The following is a 12,699-nucleotide window of genomic DNA, read 5'->3' as shown; positions in this document are numbered from 1 at the left end:
GCTTGCCTGATGATCCTTTTATTGGCCAATGATGAAACACACTGACATTTCACAGAGCTGTTGTAATAGGTAATCCATTATTATTTAAACTATCCATTCACAGCAATATTTACAGAGTTTTTACTGCAAATATTTACTGAATAATTGCATAATAATAATAATAATAATAATAATAATAATAATAATAATAATAATAAATCCACAAAAACAACCCAATTATTTATCCTAAACATTTTTGCAGGCAGTTTTTTTTTTTGAACACGATTGATATCCACACTAAATAATAGATAGATGGGAGAATATGCACAGAAGTTGAACACATACAGGAGTCTAACCTGAAATCATGAGTAAACTGGAGGACACTGGAGTCCCTGAGTGTAATTCTAATCCTCATGCAATCTTCATTTGCTATTTATCAGAAATATTTGTTTACGTCCATAGAACATAGAGTATGTTTGCATCCCTGGATCATCCCTATCTAATTTATGCACATATGACCATTTGCGAGGTTTTTAAAAAATTATTATTATTAATGTAAAGGAAGTTTAAACAGCTGATTGAGATGGAAAAACTCCACGCACTATATATGAATAGATCTGGCAACCCTTCTCCTCCCGGGAGCGTTTTCCTCGCGCTGATTCTCACGCACAGCGGTTTGACTGTGAGCGCATCCGCACTGAGTTATGCAGCACGAGCTTTCACAATAAACACTAATCAAGCTGAATGCAACAATGTGGACTTTACAGTGTGCATTGATTTGGGGTAAGTTTTAATAACTTTCTGTCTCTAAACGAAGGTTTAGTTATGCGATGAAAGTAATTAAATAACCTGATAACGGACTGCACAGAGATGGTAACTTTTCCCATCTTTAACTGATCGCATCTGTGTGTGTGTGTGTGTGTGTGTGTGTGTGTGTGTGTGTGTGTGTGTGATTAAATATCCTCCATACGAATTTGAGAACAAAACAAACAGCCAATAATTAGTTCATTAGCTTCGTTTTATGCATTTCATGAAGTATACATTTATGTTTTTCAGTGAAGAATAATTCTTTTAATGTACATAGATATTTTTTTAACTATTAAGAACCAAAACGTTTACGTTGCATTCCAAACTTTGTGGTCAAACAGGACACCTTTCTTTAGGTACCTGTATGTAGGCCTATGAATATGCTGATATTTAATTGCTATTATCGTTTATAGGTTATATAGAAGCGTATATTTGCAAAGGTTGGATTTACAATCTGCAGTCTAAATCAAGCTGCACCTAAATTTGAAAGAAAATAAGAACCCTAGATCCTTTTCACTCTCTAGTGATGTTAGAGCCATATCGCCCTGGTTTCCCACTGAAGCTAAGCAGGGTTGAGCCTGGCCAGAACCTGTATGGGAGACCTCCGGGGGAAAACTAAGGTTGCTGCTGGAAGTGGTATTAGTGAGCCAGCAGGGGGTGTTTACCCTGTAGGTAGGTCCTAATGTCCCAGTATAGTGACTGGGACACTATACTGTGAAACTGTCTGGGGTAACCCTGTTGCCTGAGAAGGGAATGAGACATTGCATTAGCTCAACGCTGTGGGAAGCACCCTTGCACGCAACCGGCATCTGACGCTTGAGTAACATCATGCCTATATCTATATTATATATATATATATATATATATATATATATATATATATATATATATATATATATATATATATATATATAAAATATACACATACACACACACACACACACACACACACACACAGCACCTGTGAACTGTGCCATCAGCCTTGTTCTATTCTCAGGGAACAGGGTTACACCCAGACGTTACCTTTCTAAAGGAATGCCACGTTGCATTAGCTTAACGGTGTGGGAACGAGAATACCCACTCCGTCATACCGAGGGTATGGCCTGTACAAAAAGATCCAAGTCTGAGGGTCACTGCAAGACACTCAAGCCCAGGGCGGAATGTATATCCAGGCTGTAATATCGAATGAATTTGTGAGGCATAGACCACCCTGCAGCAGCACACACATCCTGTAATGATACCACTTTGGACAAAGCCTTCGAGGAGGGGACCCGCCTAGTGGAATGAGTCCTTATGCCCAGAGGCGTAGCAAGACCGCGCGCATCATAAGTGATAGAGATTGCTTCCACTATCCAATTAGAGATGCGCTGCTTCAACACAGATTCACCTTTCCTGTCACCGCCAAAGCAGACCAGCAGTTGCTCCGACTTACACCACTGGCCAGAGCGGTGGATGTAAGTACAGAGGGCCCTTACTGGACACAGTTGGTGCAATGTCTCGTTCAAGTATGAGGAACGGAGGAGGGCAGAAAGCCTGCAACACTAAAGGCTGAGCAGTAGAGGTAGGCACTTTAGGAATATAATCCATCCTAGGATACAGGAAGGCCTTGGCTAATCCAGGGCTAAAGTCAATGGAGGAAGGGGCAACAGAGAGGGCTTGTAGATCTCCTACTCGCTTGCGGGATGTCAGGGCCAGCGGAAGAGCTACCTTTAGAGTCAGAAGCTTCTCAGAGGCTGACTCTAAATGCTCAAATGGGGCACCCATCAGATCTTTCAGGACCACAGAAAGGTCCCAGGAAGGTATGTGTGGTCTGGAGATGGGCCTCAGCCGCCTGACACCATGCATAAACCTTGAAGTTAGAGGATGTTGCCCCACAGACGCTCTGTCAATAGGGGCATGGCTGGCCGAAATGGCGGCCATGTAGACCCGGATTTTAGAAGGAGCCAACCCCACTGAGAAAGGTCCTTGTAAGAACTCCAGGACTGTAGCTATTGCACAGTTCACTGCGTCTAGCTGACATTCCTCACACCACGAGACAAAAAGCCACCACTTGAGCGCATACAATTTCCTCATGGATGGTGCTCTAGGGTTCAACATCTATGAGCTGGTGCCCCTCAGGGACCAGACCCACAGTTACCATAGTTCCGGCCGGGGGTGATAAATCAGCCCTCCGGCTTGAGACAGTAGATCCCTGCAGATGGGAATCTCCCAAGGACTGCCGCCTGGCAGGGATATTACCTCCGAGAACCATATTTGAGTTTGCCAATAAGGTGCCACTAGCAGCAGACGTAGATGGTCTAGGTGAACTCTCGCTAGAACTTGTGGGAGCAGAGCAATCGGGGGAAAAGCATATAGATGTGATGTAAAATTCTCCCTCCCTTAGGGAACAGGATACATGCTCTATGACCCCTTTGTCCAAGAGGGATCTTACTTCTTGTGCTAACGTCAGGCTCTGCTTTGTGCTGACTCCTGTGGTGAGCACACCTCTGAACCGGGGTAGTCGAGTAACCCTTAACTGGACCCGGTTTTTAATGGTATCCACTAGATATAACATGCCACCCATAGAAGGCAACAGATTACCAGTAGAGACCCACAGGGACCATTACAGTTTCAATTAAAACCAATACAATTCCCAGTATAACCATTAAAACCATTACAAATTCTATTAGGGTTTCTGTTGGGGTTTTTTCATCAGGCTCAACAAGCAACAATCAAGTGTTTTATCTATAGGTTTAACACTTCATGTGCAATGTCTTTAAATAAAGTATTAATCTAGAGTCTTATAATCCGAGGATGAATCTTAAAAAGCTACTAGTGCTTAAATCTAACTTCCGTCTTCTGCATATACGTGAGCACACAGATGCCCACAACTGGCTAGAATTACTCTAATTGATTCCATCCTTTGCAGAGCCTGTTTTGTTCTCTTACACTCCTAAATATGAGCACCTGTGGGTTCAATCTACTACAAAACTACAATCTTCCAAGGTATTCAAAAACTTTTGACCGGTAGTGTTTATGTTTCCGAGATAATGAGGGGACAATGCTCATAGATAGACTATGGTCAAGCTGGACAGTCTGAGGTTTGCTGTATAAACACTCTGATGACAAACTGTACTACTTCTGGTCCCTGTACATGCAGTAATACATACTTGACTTGATGAAGTCGAACAATTAAATCAATTGCGATCATCAGTGTGATCATGATGACCTATTAAGTAGCATTGGGGGCTAACAGCTCCAGCTCTATTTACTGCACAATATTGCCAAAAGTTTTTGGACACCTGATCATCACACCCATATATACTCCTTCCCAAAACTGTTGCCACAAAGTAGGAAGCACATAATTGTATTCCCTGCACTAGAACTAAGTGCCCAAAAGTGAACTCCATAAAGACATGGTGTGTTAAGGTTGGTGTAGAGGAACCAGAGCCCTGACCTCAATCCCACTAAACACCCTTGGGATGAACTGTAATGCAGACTGAACCCCAGACCTCCTCACCCAATATCAGTACCTGACCTCACTAATGCTCTTGTAACTGAATGATCACAAATGCCCACAGTCTTATAGCAGCAAAATGGCAAATAAATCTGGAATGGGATGTTCATAAAGCGCATATGAATGACACTTTCTTATTGTTCTCCTGTAGCTTTGGGTTTAGCTGTCCCGGCACAGCTTCTTCCTGAAGCTAACAATATGTGTTCAGAGGGAAGCTGTTACCCTGCCACAGGTGACCTGTTGATCGGCAGAGCTCATCGTCTTACAGCCTCGTCCACCTGTGGACTCCACTCTCCCGAACCCTTCTGCATCGTCAGCAACCTAGGGGTAACAAAACTGAACACTCTTCCAAGATCAGCATTATGCCTTCATATTTATTACACAAATAATAAAATTTAAAAAAACAATCCATAATAGATTAATCTAATTAAACCACTATGTAAAGCTTGATGTACTAAGATGTCCATTACGAAGATATCAGTTTTGAAATACCTGTTACCAAGACTTTCCAGGTCAAAACAAGATAAACCTGACTTGATAGACCTAATCCAAAAGGGGGAAAAAAATGATTTGGGGTGAAATAAAGTACTTGTTAGCTACCAAATAATAAAGCCAAATAAGCAAACTTTGGACCCTGAACAACACAGCTGGTTGATTACATTTAGGCTAAGGAGGAAAGTTTTTGCTGAACCCTTCTGCTTAGCTTGGATTCTGCTTGTAAGTCCCTTTGCTAAATGTGTGAATTAGATCACTGTTCTGAAATCCTGAGAGCAGCAATCACACGCATGCCCCAAAGCAGAGGGATAAATACATGCCATAATAAAATAAAGACTAGAAATCTGTTATTTATGTAATTAACTGAACTTATCTAATGTCAGCAATATGTCTCTGATTTCCCCTCTATGTTATACATACAGCTTTTTTGTTGTCGTTTCTGTCTCTATTCTGTCTGCGTGAGTAATTAGACATCACTATGTCTGTCCACTGTATAAAAAGAAAAAAGAAAAATCTACTGTCTGGACAACAGTTGCTTCGTTTGTCGAGTTTGTGATGTGCAGAGGATGATTCATTTCTGTTAGAATGTCCCAACCGCCCTCAGGCGTCTTTCCGAGCTTTTTGACGCTCCACTGTAGTCCACACTGAGAACATTCTGTGTATTCAGAGCGAATTAGAAGTGGGCGTTGAGTCTGGTATTTCGCAATGTAGGTATGTAGACATATGCGCACATAGGCGTTCATACATAGTCTGTGTGAATAAACATATTAAACATATGTGCTATATAAATGTTTTTCTCTCGTACAACTAATTCCACCCCTTTTATATATCTATTCCTTTTAAGTTGCCTTTTAAGTAAAGGAGGTTTGAGCTGTTTGCGGAGCTAATTTTGATGCTTGAAAAGTATAAAAGGGTAAGCCTGAAATGCAGAGATTAGTGAGGTCATTGCATAGTGATATTGCAAGTCATAGATATCTTTGAAAACGGGTGTTCTAGGTTGGGAAAACTCTTCACATGCTGAAATTTTGACCTTTTCTACTGGATATAGTGGTCAGGGATTAGAAATGATGAAAAATAATTTTTCGTTGAGCAAAGGCCATATTTTTGCGTTCCTGTTTGTCTGTTCCTCTTTTATTGGAAACCAATTAGAATTAAATAAACGTGTGTTCTTTATGTATGACAGCCTAGGATATAACTACAACTAAACACTGCATTTAACCAGAAAGTTTTATTTATTTTATATTTTTAGGGCATCCCTTTACTTTGCACTGTGATTTGTTGCTAGAAGAATCATAGAAAAAAATACATTCTACACAGATTTTTTGAAAACCCTATAGAATATAGCATCTAATGTCATATTTTGCTTTAGCTAGGCCTAAGTGTGCAGGAAGTAACAAATTCTGGACAGCAATTTAGGCCTATTGGGAAAATGTATTAGGTTTAAATAATACTTTCTTGAAATCACACTGGAAAGAAAATGAATTAGTCCCGCCAGGATTTTGCGATCACAGACATTAACGCAAAATCAAGCAAACTTCACAATAATCTCAGGAGCTTGCAATTTTCCTAATTACCTCAGATTTTCCACAGATTTGGTCCAAGACATGTCACGTGACGTCATCGCAGTCAATCACCCCCCGCCCAAAAAAAAACCCCAACAAAAAACCTGCATTTGAAGACTCCGTTCAGACCGTGGCACAGGAGCATGATGCAATTTTTTTTCCCACATCAGAGAGCTGCTATCTGATTACAGACTAAATTGATTAGGCTTTTGTCTGTATTGCTACAGCACCTGACCAAAGCATGCCATTCATTCACTATGTGAGGAAATCACTCTTAGTTAGCAAGGTTTTAGACATCTTTAGGCAGACTGACTGTGTTTACAACCGGGTTGGTTTAACTGGTAGGATGTTAGCCTAGGGAAGTTTAAGAAGTAGCCTAAGTAAAAACCACGTCCACACTGTTTCGGTGAAGTATATTTATGGTTTCTTAAATTTGAAGTGTCAGATTATGTTATAGGCAGTAGAAACATTTTGGCCAAAACCTGATTATTTCTTTGTCAGAATTCACCCACAGCGACATCCTAAGAGTTTTCCCAGGCTGCCACAGAAACAAGATTAGAATGTGCAGTATTTGTGTAGAAATACCTTTTAACATTAAAAACTGTATCTTTAAGATAAGTGAAAGAATCAACATCTGATTTTTCCGTTATTTGCTGTAATTATTTTCTTCGAATCTAGAAAGTGAACATAGCCAAAAGATAATTGGCCAGCCTAGCTAATAATTCTTAAAGCAATGTTATACAATGCATGCCCAAGCAAATATTATTGACTTTCATAACCTTTAAACCTTTTAAGTTTATATTTTACACATAAAATGTTGTGCCACCAGTTGGGGTTTTTTGTGGACAAAAATTCTTATGAATTTCACTTCTAGCTATTTTTATGCACCAAATATCTGGAACACATTACCAATAAACACTCATCATGATCCATTTATCACAGATGAATGAAGCAGCTAAAAACATACAGTATATTTTTTTCAACTTAGCATTTAACTAGCATTTATTTTTTGCTTTAATGTCACTGGCATGTTATGTTTACATTACTTTTATATTATTTTAACTATTGTTAAACATGTTATACATTTTTATATTTTTATCTGGTTGTATTATTATTATTCTACTCACTACACACTGGATGTGGACTCGTCTGATCCACATTTGCAAGTGTGGTATGCAATATATGTGTATGAGTAACAGGTGCAAGACCAAAACATCTGGTGTAAAGATTTTTCTACCCTGATTCCTAAATGCTTTTCTCGATCCATCTTCAGGCTGAGAAGTGTTTTGAGTGTGACTCTCGGGGACTCTACAACAAGGTCACACACCCCAATAGCCACACCATCGACAACGTGGTCACAACCTTTACTCCCAACCGTCTCGTAACATGGTGGCAGTCTGAAAATGGTGAGTGTTCTGTCTGCGTACTGTATGAGGTTCAGGTGAAGATAAACAAACACATGACTAAGCGTTCAATGTGAAGTGAATATCATAAAACCACACACCAGTTAGAATTCCTAGCTCAGTGCCAAGGCTTTTCGTTCCTGTCCTACTTCCTGTAGAATCACCCAGTGTCTCTTGGGGTGGGACCCCTGACCAGGGAAACCAGAGCAAAAGAGTTCAGCCAAGATGAAGAACAGAGGAAAGGGTGGGAATGAAAAAGAAAAAGAAAAAGGATGAGTGGTGCAGCTGGGTGTGGGAACATTTCCCACTATTTCCCACTGAGTCTCTAGTGACTACTTTCCATAGTACTGAATGATGGGATTCATGGGCAGTTTTGTTCTATCACTAATTCATGATTTATTAGTGTGTACTGGGTGTGGAATTGTTGGAATTGTAGTTTTGGCTTCTAGAAAGAATTCACTTCTCATGACTCATAGGAAAAGTTCATTATAACCCTCATGCTTACAGTGGTGCTTGAAAGTTTGTGAACCCTTTAGAATTTTCTATATATCTGCATAAATATGACCTAAAACATCAAATTTTCATACAAGTCCTAAAAGTTAGATAAAGAGAACCCAATTAAACAAATGAGATACAAATATTATAGTTGGTCATTTATTTATTGAGGAACATGATTCAATATTACATATCTGCGAGTGGCAAAAGTATGTGAAACTTTCAGCTTTCAGTACCTGCTGTGACCCCCTTGTGCAGCAATAACTGTAGCTAAACGCTTCTGGTAACTGTTGATCAGTCCTGCACACCGTCTTGGAGGAATTTTAGTCCATTCCTCCGTACAGAACAGCTTCAACTCTGGGATGTTGGTGGGTTTCCTCACATGAACTGCTTGCTTCAGGTCCTTCCACAACATTTCTATTGGATTAAGGTCAGGACTTTGACTTGTCCTTCCAGAACATTAACTTTATTCTTCTTTAACTGTTCTTTGGTAGAACGACTTGTGTGTTTAGGGTCATTGTCTTGCTGCCTGACCCACTTTATCTTGAGATTCAGTTTATGGACAGATGTTCTCTTTGTCTGCTTTCAGGATTTGTGTGAAAATTTTATGGTGTTTAAGGTAATATTTATGCAGGTATATAGAAAGATCTAAAGTGTTTACAAACTTTCAAGCACCACTGTAAATGACCCACTGTAAATTTTCACTAAATGCAGATCATTACTAAAATTACTATAACTAACCAAAACTGGATAGATACCTCGTTTTTTTGCCTTCCTTCAACTGTCCATTTTGGGGGAGCCTCAGCCCACTGTAACCTCATGTTCGTGCTCTTGGCTGACAGGAGAGGAACCCAATGTAGTCTTCTTCTGTTGTAGCTCATCCATCTCAAGGTTTGACGTTCTCTTGTTGTGCGTTCTGAGATGCTTTACTGCTCACCACGGTTGTAAAGCGTGGTTATTTGAGTTACTCTAGCCTTACTGTCAACTTGAACCATCTGGCCATTCTCCTCTGACCATCTCTCCTCAACAAGGCATTTTTGCCTGCAAAACCACTGCTCACTTGGTGTTTTTTGATTTTCTCTTCAAAAACTCAGAAAATCTTGTGTGTGAAAATCCCAGGAAATCCACAGTTTCTGAAATACTCAAACCAGCCCACATGGCACCAACAACAATACCACTGGAACCACATTTTTTCCATTTTGATCTCTGATGTGAACATTAACTGAAACTCTTGATCTGCATGGCTTTATGCTGCCACCTGATTGATTGGATAATTATATGAATGAACAGGGGCGTTCCTAAGTGGCCAGTGAGTGTATATGCTATTAGATAAACCAGGATATATATATATATATATATATATATATATATATATATATATATATATATATATATATATATATATATATATATATATATATATATATATATATATATATATATATATATATATATATATATATACATATATATATATATATATATACATATATATATATATATATATATATACATACACATACATACATACATACACACACACACACCAAGTCACACTTACAAAAATTGAAGGAGATTTTTGCCTTTACCTTGGAAAATCTGCAATTTTATGTGGGGGGGATCTTGATGTTTGTTTTAAGCTTCTGGTTACATCTTTCTGGACTGGAAATGAGCTCCACCCACTGCTGAAACATAGACACTCAACTTTCCTTAAAAGGCTACTCACAAGGCATAAGGAGTTTGGGCAGAGGGTATGGGGTGCCTAATGAGAGTACTGTGCTTGTGAGTTACATTGCAGCTTATCCAGAGATGCAGATGGAAGCACACATTTCATCTCCAGACTACATTAGCTCATTAATTTGACACACGCAAAAGCACTGAAACCCGTGTCACATATATAACTACTAGCCAATGCTTGGGTTTGTCAGTTTAGTCAGGTTCATGTATTGCATGCCACATAATATTTTCATGAGCATAATGCTTATTATGGGCACACGGTGGCTTAGTGCTTAGCCCGTTAGCCTCACACCTCCATTTGGGGTTGGGGTTTCAATTCCCACGGCAATGTGTGTGCAGAGTTTGCATGTTCTCCCTGTGCTGCGGTGGTTTCCTCCGATTACTCCCCCAGTCCAAAGACATACGTGGTAGGCTGATTTGCATGTCTAAATGGGTGTGTGAATGTGTATGAGTGTGCGTGTGCCCTGCAATGGAATGGCACCCCGTCCAGGGTGTACCCCGCCTTGTGTCTGATGCTCCCTGGGATAGGCTTCAGGTTCCCTGTGACTCTGAAGGATAAGCAATATAGAAAATGGATGGATGGATTATTTTACACCAAGTGCATTGCCACTGTATATTATCGCGTACATTTTTTTAATCCAATGAGATTTTTACTCCCACACTTTGTGGCTATATCACCCATGTGCTGTTTAGATTATGGACATACACTGTCCTGAATGAAAGCTAATGCAATAATAATAATAATAATAATAGTAATAATGTGACAGTTTAAATTATTATTGAATATTACATAAGTCAAGTTTATATGCATAAAATTACATTATACATAATGACTGGGAAAAATCTCCTCTGACCTCATCTGCATCTCAGGTGAAACTATGTAGCGTCGCTACATCAGTGTTATCAGCTGTCCCATTTCCTCCATGTCTTACTAACACTCGCTGTACACACACCTGCTATTAGGAGGATCCCCAGTTACAAAAAGGCTTTTGGTTCTTCCATTAATATTGATTATATCGCTAATAATGAAGATAAGATACAATAATTTTTTTTTTTTTTAAACATTACTATTACATTTCTATAAAACAAACAAATGTCCTGGGTCATTGGATGTTCTTTGCCAAGTAGTGAAAAGAGTTCAGTTAGATGAGAAATTGGAACTCTATCTGACATACACTCAACTCTTTGTTTCTGTCACAGGAGTAGAAACTGTGACCATTCAACTGGATTTAGAAGCTGAGTTCCACTTCACACATATCATCATGACCTTTAAGGTAACACACACATACTATGTCTATATACATGACACAGGAAGCAGGAATCTCCTGCTTCTGAGGAATGTAGAATATACATGCAAGTGAGTTTCATTTTTCGAGTCAGTGTCAGTTTTGTGTAAACTTTGTGCATTTTCTGTGTGTGTGTGTGTGTGTGTGATGTGCTCGGCATACAGACGTTTCGTCCTGCGGCGATGGTGATTGAGCGTTCATCAGATTATGGGCAGAGCTGGCAGGTGTACCGTTACTTTGCTTTCAACTGCTCCGCTTCTTTTCCAGACATCTCCCAGGGTCCAGTCAAGAGTGTTGATGATGTCATCTGTGACTCCCGGTACTCTACCATTGAGCCTTCAACAGAGGGAGAGGTCTGCATAACACACACACACACTTTTTTTTAACAAAAAAATCAAAAGGTTAAACAATAAAGACAAAATTTTCACAGCCTCATCTTTACCAAGGGAGCCAATATTAGTGGAGGCCACTGTATATCCATAGTACTGCTGCAGCATCTGGCAAAATAATGCTGCATAGACATGAAAGTAAGGCATGTGAAAACAAGATTAAGTTCAATTATTTTGGATTAAATGAACGAGAACTTTAACTTACGAGATGTCGAGTCATTGGGGCAACAACAAAAGCTATGATAGGTTTGCAGGACAGTGAATTTATTTAGTTAATACATTTTGCTGAGTTGTGCACAGTGACTTAGTTGTCAGCATGTTTGCCTCACATCTCCAGGGTTGGGGGATCGAATCCCGCCTCTGTCCTGTATGCCTGGAGTTTGCCGGTTCTCCCCGCACTTCAGGGGTTTCCTAAGGGTACTCCGGTTTCTTCCACCAGTCCAAAGACTTGCGTTGTAGGCTGATTGGCATGTCCAAATTGTGTGTAGTATGTGACTGTGCGTGCGATCGTGCCCGTCGATGGGTTTGCACCTCGTCCATGGTGTCCCCCGTCTTGTGCCCCGAGTCCCCTGGGATAGGCTCCAGGCTCCCTGCGACCCTGTAAGCAGTACGGAAAATGTATGGTTTGGATGGACATTTTGGTGAACTAAGAAAAGGATTATATTTCATTCTGTAGCATCTCACTGTCTCTCTGGAAGTCTGTTTCAGTCTTTGCGTGTGTGTATGTGTTTAGGTGATTTTCCGAGCGCTTGATCCTGTGTTTAAGATCCCTGATCCCTACAGCCAGCGAATCCAGAGTAAGTAATGAAAAGACTTTGTACAGAGAGATCACAACTTGAACCTTAAGGCATGTGAATAGGAAGAATATTTTCCTCAAATCTGTATAAAAGGCTGGATATTTTGTCACTGGCTATATGTTTATATATCTATCTGTTAATAATCTGAATGAAAATGTTTATGTATACACCGAAATCCAGATTAAATTGAACGTAAGGAATAAAACAAGATGGTGTATGCTGTTATAGGAAAATAATCAAATGGTGAGGTGGT

At 39.7% G+C, this 12,699-nt stretch overlaps 1 protein-coding gene across 1 annotated transcript in view; it reads left to right on the top strand.

Moving 5' to 3' along the window:
* Positions 1-605: 605 nt before the first annotated feature.
* lamb1b (laminin, beta 1b) overlaps positions 606-12,699 on the top strand; it is a 43,404-nt gene continuing 31,310 nt past the window's right edge. The window contains exons 1-6 of the mRNA XM_017494396.3: positions 606-762; positions 4,434-4,609; positions 7,613-7,745; positions 11,175-11,248; positions 11,425-11,613; positions 12,383-12,446. Of these exons, the coding sequence (XP_017349885.1) occupies positions 732-762; positions 4,434-4,609; positions 7,613-7,745; positions 11,175-11,248; positions 11,425-11,613; positions 12,383-12,446 (667 nt within the window). The 5' untranslated portion in view covers positions 606-731. The remainder of the gene's footprint in view (positions 763-4,433; positions 4,610-7,612; positions 7,746-11,174; positions 11,249-11,424; positions 11,614-12,382; positions 12,447-12,699) is intronic.

Source organism: Ictalurus punctatus, chromosome 19 (genome assembly GCF_001660625.3).
Source record: "Ictalurus punctatus breed USDA103 chromosome 19, Coco_2.0, whole genome shotgun sequence".
NCBI lineage: Eukaryota > Metazoa > Chordata > Actinopteri > Siluriformes > Ictaluridae > Ictalurus > Ictalurus punctatus.
The sequence above is the reverse complement of the archived record's forward strand: the minus strand, read 5'-3'. Positions and strand labels throughout refer to the sequence as shown.